Source organism: Phyllostomus hastatus, unplaced genomic scaffold, assembly GCF_019186645.2.
Source record: "Phyllostomus hastatus isolate PE091 unplaced genomic scaffold, TTU_PhHast_1.1 phas_scaffold_114, whole genome shotgun sequence".
NCBI lineage: Eukaryota > Metazoa > Chordata > Mammalia > Chiroptera > Phyllostomidae > Phyllostomus > Phyllostomus hastatus.
In genome coordinates, this window is record NW_025334006.1 from 5854210 (window position 1) to 5874177 (window position 19968).

General features: G+C 45.8%; 1 protein-coding gene across 1 annotated transcript in view; it reads right to left on the bottom strand.

Annotated features, from left to right (window-relative positions):
- The window catches only part of LRGUK (leucine rich repeats and guanylate kinase domain containing), a 102590-nt gene that overhangs the window by 70913 nt on the left and 11709 nt on the right, over positions 1 to 19968 (bottom strand). Inside the window, exons 4-7 of the mRNA XM_045855580.1 lie at positions 16641 to 16741; positions 13134 to 13215; positions 6064 to 6188; positions 1190 to 1333 (exon numbers count right to left, since the gene is read on the bottom strand). Coding sequence (XP_045711536.1) covers positions 1190 to 1333; positions 6064 to 6188; positions 13134 to 13215; positions 16641 to 16741 — 452 coding nt within the window. The remainder of the gene's footprint in view (positions 1 to 1189; positions 1334 to 6063; positions 6189 to 13133; positions 13216 to 16640; positions 16742 to 19968) is intronic.

Here is a 19968-nt window from a genome sequence, read left to right on the forward strand (position 1 = left end):
CTAAGTGAGATCTATGCAAAGTGCTCAGAACAGCGCCTCGTGGGTAAGTGCGCAGCAACTGGCACGATTGTTCTGCAACATGATTGTCAGTGTCGGTATTTGCATCACTAAGGTAAGGCCTGTGCCTCCTCTCCAAGGTCCCCCGCCCTCGAGTGAGAGTCACACCAAGGGCACTTCCGTGAAAAAGACACTGAAATCAGATGAAAGAGAGACTGTGCCGACCTCACAAGATACACGGCACAGTGGACAGACGTCATCCATCAGGACTGACTTCCGGAGTGGAGAAAACAATCTAACTCACGAATCACGTGGGAGTGAAGGTGCACGGCTCTGTCTGTGTAATTACACACCCACTTCTCCTCAGACCCCAAGACGGCCTTGTCCGGGTTCTTACCAACTTAGCGGAGGCTGGAAGTTCCGAGCTGCCGGGGCTGAACAGAGGAACACACCTCCACCCCAAGTAGGGCCCGTGTCCCCCTCCCCTGCAGGGTCAGCCGCGCTTGGCACTTTTCAAGAGGAAATAAACATTCCATCTTCTTGTGAAATCTTTTCTGAACATGTGATAAGGTACTCAATATGAGTAAAATCCTATTTTACTGTGGATCTTACTGCATAAGAAATCAGCTACAGGTACCAACTTAATATACCATGATTAGAAGTACAACTACTTCATTCAAAAGAAAGTATGATTAAGAGTGAAAGCCAATTTATGTCATTTGAACACGAAGCCAGATACAGAAATGTGAGTCAGCCCGATCCCCAGCCCACACGGATTGGGAGCGTGCACGGTGGTCACCCACGGGACACGAGAACCCGCTTCCTGCGCCTCCGCCAGCGGCAGGCTCGGGCAACGCCGGCCTGAGGCTACTTTCACGTCTGCGGTTTCTCTGCTTCGCCATTTCAGGCGTTTCTAATGCTGTCTTTCTACACAAAATTTCCCACAAACGTGTCTACTTCAGAAAATCATGTGCCCTTGGTTGCAGTGGAAACCTGTCACACAATGTAATTAGAAATGATCAAATTTTCAAAAATTAAGGAGTGTTTTTTTTTAAAGGCCTTCTTCCACCACTGCTCCAGGTTTCCCAGAGTGGCATGTCTAAGCGGGCATTTAATGGGACAGCCCTCGGGCAACTAAGGACGGGTCCTAATACATCTCCTTCACGCAGACACACGGGCAGCGTGACGTTACCTTGTTGTCCTCGAGGTTGATCACTTCCAGGAAGTCGTGGCTCTCCAGGCCCTGGAGGCTGCTGATCTGATTGTGGGACAAGTCCACAATCTGGAGGAATTTCAGTTCATCCAGGCCCGTGATCGTCTCAATCCGGTTATGGCTCTGAAACCGATCAAAGACACTCAGTGTCTGAAAGGCCTCCCCAGGAAAAGGAGTACTGACAACTTGTCACTCTGAACACGGCCCCCGAAACTCTCCAAGTCCGGGGGCCATTCTGGCCACCGCCCCCCGTTTCCATCACTCGCTTCCCCGAACACACAGACATACAGCCCAACTTCTCCACTGGAAGACTCAGAATGTACTCAGTCAAGCTGAGGCTAGAAGAACATTCAGATCAGTGGGATACAAACTAGGTGATACTGAATCATCTCAAACCTAACGATAGCATAGCGCCATGTTCGCTTTCAGAAAAAAATCAGTGCGGTTCTTCCATCAGCATCACAGCAAACTACTGGAATATTGTACTTTGCACATATACTTTGTCCTCAGCAACGTTCTGAATACAATCACTTCATATCACGAGGGCTGCGGGGGTGTGACACCAGCCTTCAGTTATTCGTGTTCCTGTGAGGCTCCCGCCTCAGGAAGGTGGGCTGGGCCTATGACTTGTCTTGACCGAAGGAATACGGCAGGAGTGTAAGTCTAAGTCCAAGTCTAAGAATTAAGAAGGCCTGGCAGCTTCCCGTTGTGTCTGGGAGCTCTGAGCAGCAGTGTAAGAATGCTGGCTGCTCTGCTGGGCAGAATTTGGGGAGAGGTCCCATGGAAAAGGAGAGGTCGCATGGAGAAGGGTCCTGAGACTAAATACGGAGGAAAAACCCAGTCATTCCAGCATCCCTGCCGGGCCCAGACCCAGCCGCTCTGCCAGCTGAATGAGGCAAGAGCAGCAGAAGAACTACCCAGCGGATCCCAGCTCAGGCTGTAGAACTGTTAGCTAAAAAAATGGTTAGCTAATAAAATTTCTCCATGCCACTAAAGTAAGTTCTTCAATAAATCATGCATAAATATCTTCTCAGACAATGAGCATAAAACAAAGATTCAAGACTCAAACGTTGTCCTCTTTCCCAACCCCCAAGTGCCCATAAGGACAAACAATGGTGATAACGACAATTTGCACTGTCTTGTACATTTTCCAACATAGTCATAGCTCCTTGGGGTCCTTAACCTTAGGTCCTTAACCTTGAGGTATAAGAATATGCAGCAGTGCCCTGGTTGGTGTGGCTCAGTGGATTGAGCACCGGCCTATGAACCGAAGGGTTGCTAGTTCGATTCCCAGTCAGGGCACATGCCTGGGTTGTGGGCCAGGTCCCCAGTTGGGGGTGCGTGAGAGGCAACCCCACATTGATGTTTCTCTCCCTCTCTCTAAAAATAAATACATAAAATTAAAAAAAAAATATGTGGCAGTAAAATTAAACTTAGTTTAAGGTGAGAATCCTACTAATGAGAATTTTGAGGTTTCAATTAATGCAGTTCTGCCCATCTTTAAACTTTTAAAACTTTTAATAAGCACTTATGAACTAGAAAAATTAAACCACAATATTCTCTTCTTGTATAAGATTTTTTCCTGGTACATTTAATAGCAAGAACTCATTTTCATCCTTTTTTTCTTAAGATCTAACTTCAATAATGAGCAAGATTTGTGATCATTGGCTTAATTTATGGCTCTTTAAAATATATTAACAGAATGTTGATGACCTATAAAGCTGGCCGGTAGTACACGGGGGCTCATTAAACAATTTTCTTTATTTTTATGTGTGTTCGAAAAATTCTGTGAGAAGGAAAATGCTCACGACCTCATTTGCCGAAGTTAAGTCAAATTTCCTACTGTTCAGAGTTCAAACAAGTTCTAGAAAGTGTAATGGAAAAGAAAAAATGACACTAAACTGAACATAATATCCATATTAACTTAATGTATTGAAATAAGACCTCAATATCCTATTTAAAATACGCTCACATGTCTAATTTATATACACTGTCCTTCTTTGCCAAGAACTCTGAAGTGCCGGGAGGTGGGGGAGGGCCTGCATCCATCTTTACGGTGTCTCCAAAGGCTTTCAAAAGGGTGGGTGCCTGGGAGTCGAGTGAGGCGTTGAAAAGTTTAATGAGGTGGCCTACGGCCATAAAGAAGGCAGAACTGAGAAATATTCGGAATCACAGGGTTTCTGAGTTGAAGGTCATCTAGTCAAACCCTTTATCCAGTGCTTTTGAGAAATGGACACATCGGCCCGCAAAGGGGACAACCAGTGTCTGCACCAGCAGCTCCCTGCCTTGACCAGCAGGTAAAGGGGAGAGAAGCCATTTCCTTAAATGAATGAATCGAGAAATACTCATCTCCCAGTTTGGGAGAAAAACAACGCATGGTTCTTACTGAGGCAAAATGAGTTTCAGAATTTAAAATGCACCGTCCTCGCTAAGGGAAGCGCTGGCCACGATAGCCCACCAGGGAATCGTACTCCCCTTACATTTATCACCAAAGATGATGGTAGACAGTGCACTCTCGGTGTGTACAGTGAATTGTTCTTTTTTCTCTAAATTGTAAAAGAAACTTTTCAATAGTAAAGCAATTGGTTTTCTGAGCCCACGAATTAAACACATAAAAGCATTAAAAACTGTTGAAAAGCAGGGACCTACAGCTGAGATTGCTCTACCCAGCAAAGCTATCATTTAGAATCAAAGGGCAGATAAAGAGCTTCCCAGACTAGAAAAAACTAAAGGAATTCATCATCACCAAACAATTATTATATGAAGTGTTAAAGGGACTTATTTAAGGAAATGAAGATCAAAACTATAATAAAATGGCAAAAAATATCTATCAATAATTGAATCTTAAAAAAAAAAAAACCTAAGAAAACAAGAACAGAGACAGAATCATGGACACAGAGAGTGTTTTGATGGTTGCCAGATGGGAGGGGGTGGGGGAATGGGTGCAGAGGTGAGGGGATTAAGAAGTGCAAATACGTAGTCACAGAATAGCCATGGGCATGTAAAGGGCAGTGTAGGAAACGGAGCAGCCAAAGAACTTATACCCATGACCCACGGACAGTGGCGTGGGGGCTGCCTGAGGGAGTGGGGGGTACTGGGTGGAGGGAGGCAAAAAGGGAAAAATTGGGATAACTGTAATAAAATAATCAATAAAATATAATTTTAAAAAAACTGTTGAAACAAATGTGTGTCATTTTACTTTACATTTTATTAACACATGGAAAAGAAAATCTTCCTATTCTCGAAAAGGAATGATAGCATATCCTGTATGTTCTAGTTTGTCTTGGGTAGTGTGGGCAGGGATTGGGAAACATCCACCCAATCCATCTGCAGCAAAAAAATAAACCTTTTATGCTTTGTCCCAAAGCTACCTTAGACCCGAAACTAGCAACGTGGATTACTTCTTTACTGAAACAAACTCTCAGGATGAAAGTGCTACGTGATGGCATTCTTAATAATGAGCTCCGCTCTCGGTCCCGTAAGCGCACCCCAGATGGCTTTCGACACATCAAGCTCCACCTAAAGCGGATGGGGACGCCGATACAGGCAGACGTGGAGAGAAAAGGATAAGGTTCACACGGAGCAGCACCTCCGGCCAATGACCCTTCAAACTACCAAACTGCACAATGTGATTTTAAAGCAATTCTTAAACCTGCAATCCAACTTATCAAGTTCATTTTCATTTATGCTTTGCTGATAGGCCTTGGTGGGCGAAAAACATGAAACCTTAGCGGGGATGATGAAACGTTCCCACGCCTCATGTCCATTCCCAGTCCTGGGAACCAGTCCTCTGCCCTCTCCTAACTCACTGTAAGGAGTGAGGGCTCTTAAAAATGCACGTCACCCTCCAAGCTGGTGGGTGGCGGGGGTGAGCTAACATACAGCCATCCATCAGCTAGCCATGGTTAAATAAGACAGGGGCAGTATATTGTGTATGTCACAACTCTGCAGAAACCCAAGATATTTCAAACAACAGTTCAATGCTCTGCTGCGGGAGAGTTCGCTTAGGAATTTTATAAGCTACCAGCCTCATGGCTCAAAATCCTCCCTGCCCACCTTCTGACAGATACAATAAAGAACAGCAGAGCCATCCAAGGTTAAGAGGTAGGAGGCAAGAGGAGAGGAGGAAGAAAAAATGGATGACCCAGCAAGAATATTATCAGCCCCCGAAGTACTGAGCTATGATGTTATTCCAAAAATGCGGCGTATGTGGGACTATTATGATCCTGCTGATTTTTTGTAAGTTATCTGCATTTCCATTGAGTCACAGTCACATAGCAAGTTACACACAGCTAAAAAAGAGTGCTCTCTATGGGGAAGAAATAAACAAGTTTAAACACTCTGATTGGAACTGTCCCTTTATCTCGGCTGTGAGAAGGGGAACCTAGCATATATTAACATGAAAGGACGGCAAAAACTCAGTGCCCGGAGAACATCTTGGGGCTCATTTGAAAGGAAGAGTGTGAACAGCAATAAATACAATGCTCAAATATGCTTAAATGTTATTTCACCAATAAGACATTGTAAAATGTCTTGAATTGTTAGGAGTAAACCTCTCTTTCCATGTAAAAAGTCAGTCTTTTGAAAAATTAAACTTGGGTACCAAGTTAGAAAATCATTTTCCACTGGCATAAAATGTTGCGCACACACACACACACACACACACACACACACACACACACACACACTCACACGCCAGATACGGAAAGGAGCAAGCCAACTGAGGACAAGAACATATCAGTAAAGAATTCTTTCTCCGTAAAGCTGAAAATTCGTAAGTAATCTTGTAACTCATACACGTACTGAAGTGTTGACTCGTACGTCTAAAGAAGAACACTTTCTGTCGGACTCACCAGGCACAGTATTTTGATGGGTAACACCTCCAGGGCGCTGATCGTCGCGATCTTGTTGTGGGCCAGGCTGAGGCGGGTCAGGCTGCTGCACAGCTCCAGCCCACAGATCTCTTCTACCTCGTTGCCTGTGTACCAGGACTATGTTTAAGGAAAATGTTGTGAAAACATTTGAGAGAAAAAAAGTTGGCGTTAAATCAGACCAGGGCGAAAACAGAGCAGTAATACATGCTAATACAGGCTGATCAGTAAATCCTGAAATAGAGGTTTCATATGGAAGTTAACACTAGCATGACTTACAATTAACTCTCTAAAGGCACATTATGTGTGTGTGTGTGTGTGTGTGTGTGTGTGTGTACATGCACACGCTCACATTTGCACCCAGCTGCCTCCTCGGCAGCGGGCTTTGCCTTGGGTCCTGAGGTCTCCCCAAGAAGGTCAAGTGCTTCCCCCAGGGCGGGACTTCTGAACAGAGTCGTCCCGGAGGGGCAACACGCAGCAGGCTTTACCCCGGGCACAGCCAGAGCGCCTGCCTGGGAAGAGGCATCTGCTGCAGAGGGCAGTGCAGAGAAACCACTGCCCTGACGCGGACAGGAAGAGCCCTCTCCTTTTAGAATAAATGAAACCACCGCTCTGCCTTGATCTCCCCGTCCACTGACTAAGTTTCTAGTCGTTGCTAAAATTTTACTTCCGTGTTCTGTCCTTGCAGGCACCTGAAACTGTAATCTCAAAGTCACCCCATTCTCCTCACCCCTCTAGGTCCTCAAATCTGTTCGGACACTGTCCAGGGTTTGATGCCATTTCCCCACCAAAGCTCAGTTTTCCCTCCCAAGTCGCCTACGACATCACTGTTTTCTCGGCCACTTGTAACCTTCAAGAATCCCTTGCCAAAACCCGGCTTTTTTGTTTTTTGGGGGTTTTTTTCCCCCTTAAAACGTATCTTTAATTATTCCCTTATTTTCATTCACTCCTCTGCCAACTTAATTAAGCTTTAGCACCGACGGGCACCTCTAACCTCCTGTCCCCAAGTCACCTTATACACTGTAGTCAGGTTAATTTTTTTCAAAATGTTGATTGCATATTAAGCTTCAATCAAACAATTCTCATAGGACGAATTCCAGATTTCTCACTCAGGCTCTTCACTTTGAGCAAAACCTATTTATTCAACTTCTTCCCCCTCATAACCCATGAGAATTCTCCGCTTCTGCCAGGTGGGTGTTCTCAACGGCTGCGGAACACCCGGATGGCCTTGTGACTCTCTCCTCCTCCTTCCCAAGCCCTGCCAGTTCCTCGGGCTCAATTTTAAATTCTGCTTTGGCTTTTCCTTTTTTCAAACATTCATATCCAACCAACATCTTCAGTATTTATTTTTGATAGATAACCTCATTTCCTTTTTTTCTTACTTTTTAATTACATAAGTACAAATGACAGATTGGAAGAACATACTCACAACATATGTAGTAGACAAAAGATAAAGAAGAGCCATAAACTAATGGGGGAAAAAAAGACAAAACCACCCTGGTGAGCCCTGACTGGTGTGGCTCAGTGGATTGAATCCCGGTCTGTGAACCAAAGGGTTGCTAGTTCGATTCCCAGTCAGGGCACATGCCTGGGTTGTGGGCCAGGTCCCCAACTGGGGGCACACGAGAGGCAACCACACATTGTTGTTTCTCTCCCTCTCTTTCTCCCTCCCTTCTCCTCTCTCTAAAAATAAATAAATAAAATCTAAACCCTCCCCGCCAACCCCTGTTGAAAACATAGAAAGAAAGTGTTCAGTATATTTCCAGGAGGTTCCTAGGAGAGCAAATCTAAGTGGCTAACAGACATGTAAAAAGACACTTTACAAATTAAGACAAGGTACCCTTCACCATGAGCTTAGCAAACATAAAAGGTTCAAACATTGGCAAACAAAAGGTTCAAACATTTCAAGGGTTGGAAAGAACAGACAGGATGATATTACTGGGTGAGGATTCCTTATGATGAGCCACTTCGGAGGTGACGTGGTGTGAGGAGGCCACAGCAGCCCCGCCCCACTTCTTGGTACCCGCTCTCGACAAACCACTTCTTCCTTAGAGCCTCGTCCGTTCAGCTGCTAGCCCCGCCCCCCCGCTATCCGCTTCCATGCAGCATGGAGTCGACCACCATGGAGTCAGTTTTCCAAAGAGTAAGGAAGGGATCATAGCGTCACAAAAACATACATTTTGCCTCATAATTATTAGTCGTTATCCTAACTCTGCTACTTACAAGTTGTGTGAGTTAACTTCTCTCTGCTCTGATTGTGCAAAAAAAAAAAAACAAACAAACTAGGAAATGGGTGTGAATGAGCTGCACGAACCATCAAACACCTACAGTAGAGGGCGCTGTTTCTGTACTGGCTTAGAAGCACCTGAGGCCAAGGGGTCACAGCCTCTGCCACTGGGCTGACAGCACGAAATGGAAGGTTCAAGGTCAGGATCGATTCTGAAAAGAACTAGGCTGCAGAAAGGGGCAAGTCAGGAAACTAGGCGCAATGATGAGAAAATTTGCCAAATCAACCTGAAATTTCTAGATTTTCCTCATTGGTACCATTCAGATTCAGTTTTATTGGGCAAAACCAGTTTGTTTGCTGTCAATATGCATTTTCAAATCTGCTTTCATAAAATGTTCCGCCAGAACGGCCCTGCAAACGCACGTCCATGCTCACCGACACTACGCTCCTTTCTGCTTCCCTTTTCTTAGGCGATTTAAAGAATCCTTCTGTTACTGAAACAGAGACCAGGTCTTTGCAGCTATCGGTTGTAACAAAGGAGGTAGAACATGGAAAACAGGAGATTAAACTCTCATACGGCCGTAAGTAGAATGAAACATCCTCCGAGGAGGCCATCTTTGGCAAGAAGAGCTTCAAAGGGCCATCTGTCTGGGTTTAGCAGCAGTCATTAGGTCCCGTTTCAGGAGCCCTCGCGTCCTGGTGGCTGCGCTCCAATTGAAGCGAAGATCCTGTGAATTATGACCGAGTATACAGTGTCACGCGTGCGTGTGGGTGGCTGAGCCGGGAAGCAGCCCCGTGGGGAGCAGGCAAGGACCAGAAAGCTGGGAAACAGGAACCCTGGCACCACGGAGAGGTGACGGGAATTGAAAAGGAAGGCGTGTTGACTGCGTACACACCCGTTTTCCAAGGCACTGGAGGCTAAACGCGGTCCCCTCGGTACCTGCAGCTGCCTGGCTTTGACCAGAATGGGGAGGCCTGTTTCATGGCATTGGCATTGCCAGGGCCAAAGGAGGAGAAATACAGATGCGCCACTTCAATCGTAACAGGGGCTCGGGCAGCTGCTGTGGCCGGCGCTCATAGCACCAGGATTGACTGAACACTTCTATGGAGAAATAAGTCCATTTCAGAAAACTTGTCATTTCCCAACTATTCATTCCCTTATAGGTTTCTGGGTGTTTCAGGCACTATAAATGAAGGAGGTTCTTGAGGAAGAAGTAGGGTTTTTTTGTGTGTGTGTTTTTATAGTGGCACAGCAGCTTCCTCCCTAGTGGCTCCCACAGTCCCCTCTTTCCTGACTGCCAGCAGTGACAATGGTCAGCTTGCAGGATGCAGTTTGCACAGAGCTGAGTGCATGGCTTGCCATCGGGAAGGAATACCTTTACCTCCCCAATCGCTCGTTTTCTCATTTGAAGACCCTTTGTAAAATGTTACTTGCCCTTCCTCCTGACACTTCCTCCTGACACTATTCTTCCACATCCTTTCTTAGGTCTTGGGACTTTTGGATAAGAAGAAATGTAATCTGATAAAGCAATGAACTATTCCAATGAATTAGCTTACTGGGTTAATCCTCTCAGGTATAAAAAGGCCACTATCCGGAGAAAGAGCCTCAAAGAACCCAACATTATCATATTGCATTCCAGGCCTAAAGCCTTTTTGTTCTGTGGCTAAATCTCTTTCACGGAATTTTAGATCCTCCAGGAAACACAGTGTAGGAAGCCAGCGGCACCCAGGTGGGACTTCACAGCTGGGGAAAAGCCCAGCGATGCGATTTTTAACACTTTGGTGGTTAGCGGCTTGAAGCTCTTGACATAAATTATTCACTAGTTCGGTATTCGCTCTTCTTCGTTTGTCTCTGATCGAAAAATATGGTTCGGGTGTACAGAAAGCAGCTACTGCGAAATCCTGGAAATCTATCACGATTCTCTTAGTGGGGAGACCAGCCATGATGGCTTTAATCAGAACCAATCCTGAAAGATCTGTATCACCTTGCCAGTGAAAAATGTTCTTCCCTATAGGAATGAAATTCTCTAAGAAATGAAAGAGGCATACACTTTAAATGGCGAAGGGATAAAAGGAGCAATTGCTCAGTGAATTGCAACCTGGGGAAAACAATGGAATTTAAGACACTAGTCTCAGTTCAACCATTTTCAGAGTAATCTACACAGTTCTTGGAGTCTCCCTGAGTCTCGGGCTCTTCCTCCATAAACGTAGCAGCTAGTACTGGGTGATCTCTAAAAGCCTGTCTGGATTTAAAAATTCTACGAATTGTTGTTAAATTTCATAATTCTGCAATTGTAAAGGAGACAAGCAGTCCTTTCTCGGGAATAAGTAAATTTGTGTATCCTTTCTCAGGAATAAGTAAATTTACATACATTTGGCAAAGTTCATCATCTTGCAATTTAGGGTGATTATTAACTAAGCATCAGTTATCCACATAGGAAAGGACAAAACAGCAGATGAAAATAAATGACGAAGTGCATACCTTACAGTTAATTCATTCTGGTGTATTAATATGATCTACTACAATCACATTATCAGCATTACTAGTTTTAACAACTGATTTGCTTTTAAATAATTGTTCTGTGTTGTTTATTTACTTTGATAGTTACTTTTATTTAACTTTCTTTTAAAGAAAAGTGCACCTTTCCCCCCTTAAGTAGAAAACTCATATATACCCATAAGGAAAGCTTGAACAAACACAAAAAGTACAGAAAAGGTAACAGTCAACCGTCTGAGGCCATCGGAGTAGGAAAGTGTGCCTTGCGAGGTGTAACAGAGAGGACCGACTAGTTTCGAGCGGAGGATCTCAAAGCGCGGTCCTGAGACCAGCAATGTCAGCGTCACCTGGGCCCTGTTAGAAACGTACAACCTTGGGCGCCGCCCCAGACCAACTCAGCAGGGGCGGTAACAGGCGTTTGGAGAAACCCTCCAGGGCATTCTGATGCAGCTGACCTGTGACGCTTGGTAAATGCTTGTTTTTAAAGAAATTAATTCCTCATTTTCAGGCTTTTAGATGTGTTCGCTGGCATAGGAATGCCACTGGCCCATATATGGCCTGCTTTTTATTTACGTTTAAAAATATAATGAACACTCTCCGAAGCCATCACCATCGCTGTCACCCCACCCCCAGCCCAGGAAGCAGAACGACGGCAGTAACCTGTGTCCCTGTCCTGGGTCTTCCTGGTGCCCTTCTTGGACACACTCACTACATTGCTTGTCTCTTTCCTCTCCCCTCTCCCACTGGTTTGACACCCGAGTTATGTTTAGCCTGTTACGATCTCTCCTCACTGCTGCACGGGAGTATATATCATCCTTTTCACTACGGTGGAACATGCCGTTGTGTACGTACACCACAGTTTATGCTTTCTCGTATCCGCGGGCATCAGGCCTGTTTCAGTTTTCTGCTACGACAAGTGAAGCTGCCATTAGTATTTCTTACACACACCTCCAGGTGCACACGTGCTAACCCCTCCAAATGCAGGAATGAAAACTCTAGGTCACAGGGAACTTGGATGCTCAACTTCACAAGATGGTGGAGAGTGGTTTTCACAACTAGTTGGACCAGAGAGAGACTCACAGAGAGCAGGATGGCAGCTTCTGGGGGGGTGCCAGGAGGTTGCGGGTGCAGGGAGGGAGCAAAAAGGAAAAAGGACTCGTGGACAGGAACAGCAGTGTGGTGATTGCAGCGGGGAGCGGAGTATAAGGGGGTTAAATGGTAACAGAAAAATACAACAAAATTTTAAAAATATATATAATAAGAAAATAAATTATCTTGGCAAAAAAAAAGTGGTTGAACCAATTTCATACTCATAAGCAACATAAAGAGATCCTTTTAATCGACAATGTTCCTCTACCCGTGGTGTTTTTACATTTCTTAAATCCTGTCCACTAATCATTCATTTTCACACCGAAGTTCTAAAGGGCGTGGTGCTATCCTAAGCGTTCCAGCAAAAGTGCAGAACGATTTTTTCCTTCCTAACGTAGCTCCCCTCCTCCCCGCATCCCCCAGTTCATGCGTAGTGCGCATGTGCTGATGCAACAGCCCAAGAATGGCACTGGCGCTGGAGCCAGTCCCTTCATTCTCCACTCCGCCCTGAACACCCTTGGGGGAATGGGACAGAGAGAACCTCCCTGAGAGCGAGAGGGCGCCGTCCTCCATCGCCCAGAGGACGGCGGTCTCTGGTGTACAGAAGACACTGGAGCTCATTAAACGCACAGAGATACCCCAGTGAACCCCTTCGGCCCCAGAAGCTGGAGCACGCCCACTTGAGAGTGGGGGCTGCTTGCGTGGGAGCCTGACTCTGGCAGCGGATCTGTTCCTGGGCTTGGCTGCAAATCAAAAGTGGTTTTTATATTTTTAAATGAAAGTGTATTTTAAATATAATGGAGAAGCTTGCTATTTAAAGGGAATCTAATATGAATGCTTTTGTAAAATAAATAATTGCTGATTTTCATAACGGCCGTATCTGGATTTTCAGACACTGAATTTATACAAGGTACATGTTTAAGTAAATTTGAAAAGGAGTCAGTTCAAACAGAACTTATTTGGTTCTAGAATTAAAAATAAGCCTACATTTATTAGAATGACGGTCTCGCTTAGCTTTTCAGGAATAAAATGCTCTTGATAAGCTTTTACAAAGTCTTAGTCCTTCGTAAATAAAACATCTTTCTTCATTTTGTGATGATTAATTCTTAATTATTTTAATGAGTCACACATCTCTAGTAAATTGCTTATGTGGTAGTAAGTATTCCATGCCATCTGGTATACACACACTTACTAATGGGCCTATTAACCAAATTTCCCTCTTTACTTAGCAAAGGATACTGTCCAAAATTAGTGTCGTGAGAGCCTCGTATGCCGACAAATTGCCCATTTCAGAAATTTGGTTGCTGGAAAAATCGGCCTTCTGTGAGGAAAAAGAAACAGTGTGTCATACTTTATTTTTCAGTCCTCTTAACCACAATAATTCAATGCATATCAGAATGTGTTTCTGGGTGTAGAGTTAGAATTCTTTAGGGAAAACACACGAAAGCTAAAATAGTCACGTCGGCTTCATCATTGTCTACCAGGGGCCATACAGGTCATGCCTAACTTCTAACCTTAACCTCTCCCCGCAGCCAGAGCAGATGCCCCAACCCCAGCGCTCAGCCCCTCCAGCTCCTCTCTCCGTGTCAGTGTCAGCGTTTGCTGTAAACTTTCCTCGTCTTCCTTCAGGACTCACCTGTTTCCCCCTTACCACCTGTCTTCCAGACTCTCTAATGCCCAGCAAACTGTGTTCACTTAGTTTACACACAGATCGAGTTTCTCTGCCTTTTCTATTTTTATCACAATACATTCTCCACCTCACCCTCCTAATGCCAGAAAAATCTTCCTAATTCACCCCTCAGGCCATAGCTCTTCAACTTAACACCCTTCCTCAAAATGGACTATTTCAGGAAAGCGTTTTCAGCAACGTCAGTTGCGCCCACTCAAAAATATGAGATTAGAGAAATACGACATTAAATAACTTTAATTATTCACCTGCTGGTAAAACATACACGAAAGTGATTTTTTTTTAAAAGGAAAAAAAATTCTAACTTTTTGGAAACACTGCATTGATTAATTTGTATTTTCTGGAAAAGTATGAAAGTTATATAAACCACCATTCTTATCTTCTTGTATCCTTTAAAACAGTGGTTCCACCCTCAAAAATGTACAATTATTTTGGCAATGCAGTAAATACTAAATACTTAAAACCTGAAATACTGAGTTCTTTAAAAAAAAAAAACAACATTGGCAACAGCCCAAGCGGCAGGCCGGAAGCCTGGTTAAGTCGATTTTAACAGCACTGGGGCTAGATCCACCGTCCGCCCAGCCCGCGCAGGGGAACCCCGGGAAGGCCGGAAACGCGCCCCCCAGACAGCGTTCAGTAAACAAATCAGAACACGAAACCTCACGCATGCACAAACTGCAACTACGCAAAATCCTATCATGCTGAACCAAGACGTCAGTCTGGCATGATGTCGGTGGAACTTCCTGCTCCCTTTTCCTTCTACATAATAGTGACAAACTAGGAGTTTATAATCATCTGAGCTACTGAAAACGGGCACTTCTTCAGCCCCACCTTGCGTGTCTTGTGCCGTGGCACGTGTCTCCCTGCTGCATCTATCCGCCCACGCCCGTGAGGCCCGTCACAAGTGCTGGGAGACCTGCAAAGGGCAGGGATGGCTCTGACCCCCCGGGGGAGTCCCACCGACTCCCAGAGCTTGTGGGAAGTGCCCACCAAGTCACTCACTGAGCAAAAACATTCTAGGAAACACAGAGGTGACATGCAAGTCCCTGCTCGTTAGGAAATGTGTCCTCTCTCCGGTTGGTGGTGCAGGCTCACAGACAGCAAGAGAAAAGGGAGCAGAGCCCCCCAAGAGGGCGGGGCACTGGATGCAAGCCTGCTTTACGGGCCCGCTCTGGGTTTTGGGTTGCCGGTATCAAGTTCAATGCCAGCCCTGCTGCCTCCCAGTAAAGGCTGTTAGATGACTAACCTTTCTGTACGTCAGTGTCCTCGTCTGCAAAAGGGGACCCTTCCAGTCACCTTGCATCTTTGCTGGGAGATTAAATATGGTGATGCACTGATAACGCCAGAGCCTCCGTCATTCCCCTCCTGGCTGCCCACGGAGCTCCGAGAGCCTCTCACCGGGGGTCTGGTGCTGCTCTCAAGTTCCGGGGACATTCGCTCCCATTCTCCAGGGACGCTAAGGATGGGGCATCTGCCACAATGACGGGTGCCTGTATTACACATCTGTCCAAACCCCTGCATGGACGCACCAAGAGGGAACCCTAACATAAACCGTCGACCTGGGGACACAATGATGTGTCACTTAGGTTCATCGACTGTAACAAAAGGAGCACCCCAGTGGGGGCAGGATGAATGTGGGAAATCTTGATACCTTCCTCTCAATTTTGCTATGAACTTAAAATGTCTCTAAACAAATAAACAAAGCTGGGGTTATCTGATGTTTTGATACATTTGTGGAGTGTTTGAGAGAGAGTGAGGTGAGGGTGTGGATAAGGGTGTGAAGGGAAGAAGCTCCACAGAAGTTCTTCCAGGGCAGAGGTCACGCTGTTGACTGACAGATTTCCCCGGGACTAGGGCAGAGCGGGGAAGGCCAAGGAGGGGGTATGGAGTGGCTCTGCCAATACAATTCCCAGTAACCCGGCACCACAGACCCACGCTGTGTACAAACAGGCTCCCTGGGCAGCTTACCGGGACAGAGGAACGCCACCCTGGCAATCACTGCGATTTCAAAGGGGGAAAAACCCACGGCTGATGCAAGTGGAGTCATGTGAACAAAGAAAGGAAAACCAGAGAGCTGTCTCACTGGTAGGACAGATGTCGGATTCCACATTTGTGCAAACGCCGTCAGAGTACTATGGATCTAAGTTAATTTGGTTGGTAAATAAAACAAAACCAGTAGCTAATAAAAGGCAATAGCTCCTAAACTATTCCTAAAAAACACTTTTAAATTAAATATTTCAGTCTAGTAGAGGCACACGAATCCCACGCTCGATGGCACTGGTTCCCAAATTCATCAGCACCTTTGAGCCCCCGAAGTGCAGCCATCTCTGGCCGCAGGGTCCAGGCATGGGTGGTGTGAAAACTCCCCGGGCGACTGCGGTGTGCGGAAAAGTCTGGAAACCGCTACCCCACGCCCTCTCTGCTTACGTACCGTCTAGGCCCAGCAGCAACAGCATCACCTGGTTAAAAATCGCCCTCCCGAGCCCCACCCCAGACGTCCGGCTCAGGATCTCATTTCCATCAGAAGCCCAGGCGATCCCCTGATCCCCCGTGCGTGCTGCAGCACGTGACGTAGAGGCCCACAGCGGAGCTCGCTGCTCCGCCCACCGCGGCCCCCGGAGAGTTTTAACTCTGCCCCACAAAGGCACAGGCAACTGCGCAGGCCTGAAGTCACTGCATCCTAAGAAAACTAAAGCCTGGATCCACAAGGAAGCAAGATCTGAGCCCCCGGGCAAACTGTTACAGATGTTCCACGTATAAAATTATTCTGCTATTGTAAAAACATGCAAATAACGCCTGGCATTTGAATGAGGGAGAGAGAACAGAAGGAAGCTAGTCCTTTGGTTTGAACACTAGGTTTAGCAAAGCTACCTAAAAGGATTACCCATGGACAGACATTTTCCAAAATAAATGATGCGTAAGTCCTCCTTCCTTTTATCTCGTTTCAGATACACTGTTTACCCCTAGCTCTCTGAATTTCCCATTTTCATGCCATTTTGCTTATGAACGTACTTTGCAGACCAGTTAACATACGTAATTGGTATACCGATGAAGTCTACCTTGAGATTTTTGGGTGGCGTGAAATTGAAGAATGCAGTCAGTTTATTTTGAGAAGCATTAAGTTCTAGAAGATAAGGCATACAACTCACACAAGACAAATCTGGGGAGAAAAATAAATACACAATCAGGTAAGCCAATAAAATTAGACTAAGTCATTAAACACAGCACATGGTACATGAGAACATTTTAAAATTATGCTACATGCAAGCACATCTAATGTATTCCAGGTGAGTGAAATGAGTGGGGTGTGTGGAACACGCATGCACGGGCGCAGCAAACTCTCCGTTAGCCAGAAATTGAACCTTCGTCCCCCGGCCTCCCCACCTTCTCCACCCTTTTTCCAGATCAGCCACATAACAAATAGCTGGCCTCCTTGCTGCCCCAGCTTGCTCCTAACAGCTCAGTGCTTCAAAACTTGCCAGCCCTGAAGGAAAGGACAAGAATCTAGGGCCATAGATAATCCTCTTGAAGATTAGCCCCTATGCCAGAAGGAGAAGAGGAAGAGCAAGAAACTGAAAACTTATTTGAAAAAATAATAAAGGAAAACTTCCCTGATCTGGCAAAGGAACTGGACATGCAAGTCCGGGAAGCTCAGAGAGCCCCAAAGAAGTTGGATCCCAGGAGAAACACACCAAGACACATCAGCATTAAGTTGCCCCAGATTAAAGATAAGGAGACGATCTTAAAAGCAACAGGAGAAAAGGAGAGAGTTATCTACAAAGGAGTTCTCGTAAGACTATCAGCTGATTTCTCAGAAGAAACTTTACAGGCAAGAAGGGGCTAGAAACAAGTATTCAGAGTCATGAAAAGCAAGGGCCTACATCCAAGATTACTCTACCCAGCAAAGCTATCATTTAGAATGGAATGACAGATAAAGTGCTTCCCAGATAAGGTCAAGTTAAAGGAGTTCATCATCACCAAGCCATTATTATATGAAATGTTAAAGGGACTTATCTAAGAAAAAGAAGATCAAAATTATGAACAGTAAAATGACAACAAACTCAAAACTATCAACAACCGCATCTAACCCTCCCCCCTGCCCCGCCAAAACCAACCAATAACAAACTAAGCAAACTAGAACAGAAACAGAATCACAGAAATGGAGATCACATGGAGGATTATCACTGGGGAGGGGGCAGGGGGAAAATGGGGGAAAAGGTACAGGGAATAAGAAGCATAATTGGTAGGCACAAAATACGCAGGGGGAGGTTAAGAACAGTATAGGAAATGGAGAAGCCAAAGAACTTATATGGACAACCCACGGACAGGAACTAAGGTGGGGGAGGGAGTGAGTAATGCTGGAGGGAGAGAGGCTGCAGAGTGGAGGGAGGGAGAGGGGAGAAAAAAATGGGACAAATGGAATAGCATAGTCAACAAAATATATGTAAAAAAAGAGAAAATTAGCCCCTAAATAACTGAACTAGGTCTTTTCAGAAAGACTGAAAATGCCACAATTAGAGAACTTTCTTGGCTATAGATTAAATTTTGTTTTAGTTGGGCTTAATCCTAAATCTCATTAATTCTTTGAAGCAATTTAAATCAATGCAATTATTTTACTTTGACTCTGGAGCGGCTCAAATGTATGTGTGGGTTTCGTTTCGCCTTTTTCCCAAGAACTATTGTGCTGTTATTCTCTCCTAACGACATTACATGTAAAATGCGAAAAATGAAGTACTGTGCCGCCTCTCCCTGCCAGTTTACGGCAGACGCGCTTCAGGACGGGGCGGGGGAGGTCTGAAAATGGCTCAGGAGGACACACATGATGAGGGTCTACTACACTGTCTCCACTGGCGACTTGTTTCTCCACCTGAAGGCGGTGATAACGTCTCCCTCCCTTCCCATTCGAGGTCACAGAACCAGCAGTTACTATTGCTGAAGCCAGAAGGTCCCCACCAATTGTAAACCCTTCTTCAGCCTGTCGTTTTAAATGCAACTGTCCCAGGAGGGGCAGCCCATGGAAACAGGAAGCCCTTGCTGGGAACTGATGGGCTGCCCGTGAGTGGAAACCTAAGGAGAAACTGTCACTACGTTACATGTTTTGCCTGTTTGTCCATTCTGAGCCAGCTCTGTGCCTGTCAGTAGTAGTCTCAACACTATTCATTTCCACCAGCCCCGGGGCCCCCTTGGAGCTGACCTTTCCCAGGGCAGGTAAGGGCTGTACCATACAATTCTGTCTTAATGCAGCGGTGACGGTGGCAGCAGCTACCACTTGGATGGAGATGAAGAGATGACAAACACATTCCAAACTGTGCAGATGGCCAATGCTTTTAGGTGACCGACAGAAAAATTCGTGGTCTGGGTTTGCCGGGCTTCTACCTTTCAGGCCCCTGAATTCCCTACTTGGTGTAGTGACCGCCTTGTCCACCAGATGGCAGGAGCACCTCGTGTCTACATCCATGGTTCTCAAAGTGTCGTCCTGGACCAGCAGCATCGGCTTCCCGTGGGAACTACCTAGAAATGCAAATTCTCGACTCCCACCCCAGGTCTGAGGCTTCTCTCTCTGAAACTCCGGGTCAGGGGCACAGCCACCTGTGTTTTAACAGCCCCACCCTCACACCCCAGGTGATTCTGATGCAAAATGAGATTGGTCTACGTCAGCTCATCAGCAACACAAAGAGAAAAACCTGCTGTGCTCCATAGACAGAAGATCCTCAAATATTTGATGAGTTAACAAAACAGGCCCTAAAAGCCTGAAGACTGCTCTGAAGAGGAAAGCTCCACTGGAAACCGTGAGCTCCTCGCTCAAGTGGCAAGGCGTGAAGCCACCTCTGTGCCCTTGCCTAGCACTAGCAGTATTGAATCCCCCTCCGCTCCATAATTCCTTATCCAATCAATGAAACCAACCTTGGAGGGGTGGGGTACGGGGAGACCTCCTGCCAGTCACACTAAAAGCCTCTCTGAGGCTTTAAAATAGCCCTGGAGAGGGGGCAGGGAGCTACGGATGAAGCAAGACAGGTCGTGGGCTGCTAACTGTTGAAGCCGACTCTTCACGACACCAGTCTCTTGACTTGTTCCCAGGCTTGTAATTTTGCGTAATAACGTTTTATAAAACCAGGGGGTAAACGTCTTTCAAAACAGTAACATTTTGCCCTGGCCGGTGTGACTCGGCTGGTTGGAGCATCGTCCGTGGCTCAAAGGTTGCAGCTGGAAGGTTGCAGGTTTGATCCCCAGTCCAGGTGCATACGGGAGGCAAGGGACCAGTGTCTCTCTCACATGGATGTTTCTCTCTCCCTTCCCCTTTCCCTTTCTCTGTCTCTAAAAAGCAGTGAAAACAATGCCCTCAGGTGAGGATAAAAAATAAAAACAGTAAAATTGTAAGAAAAATTA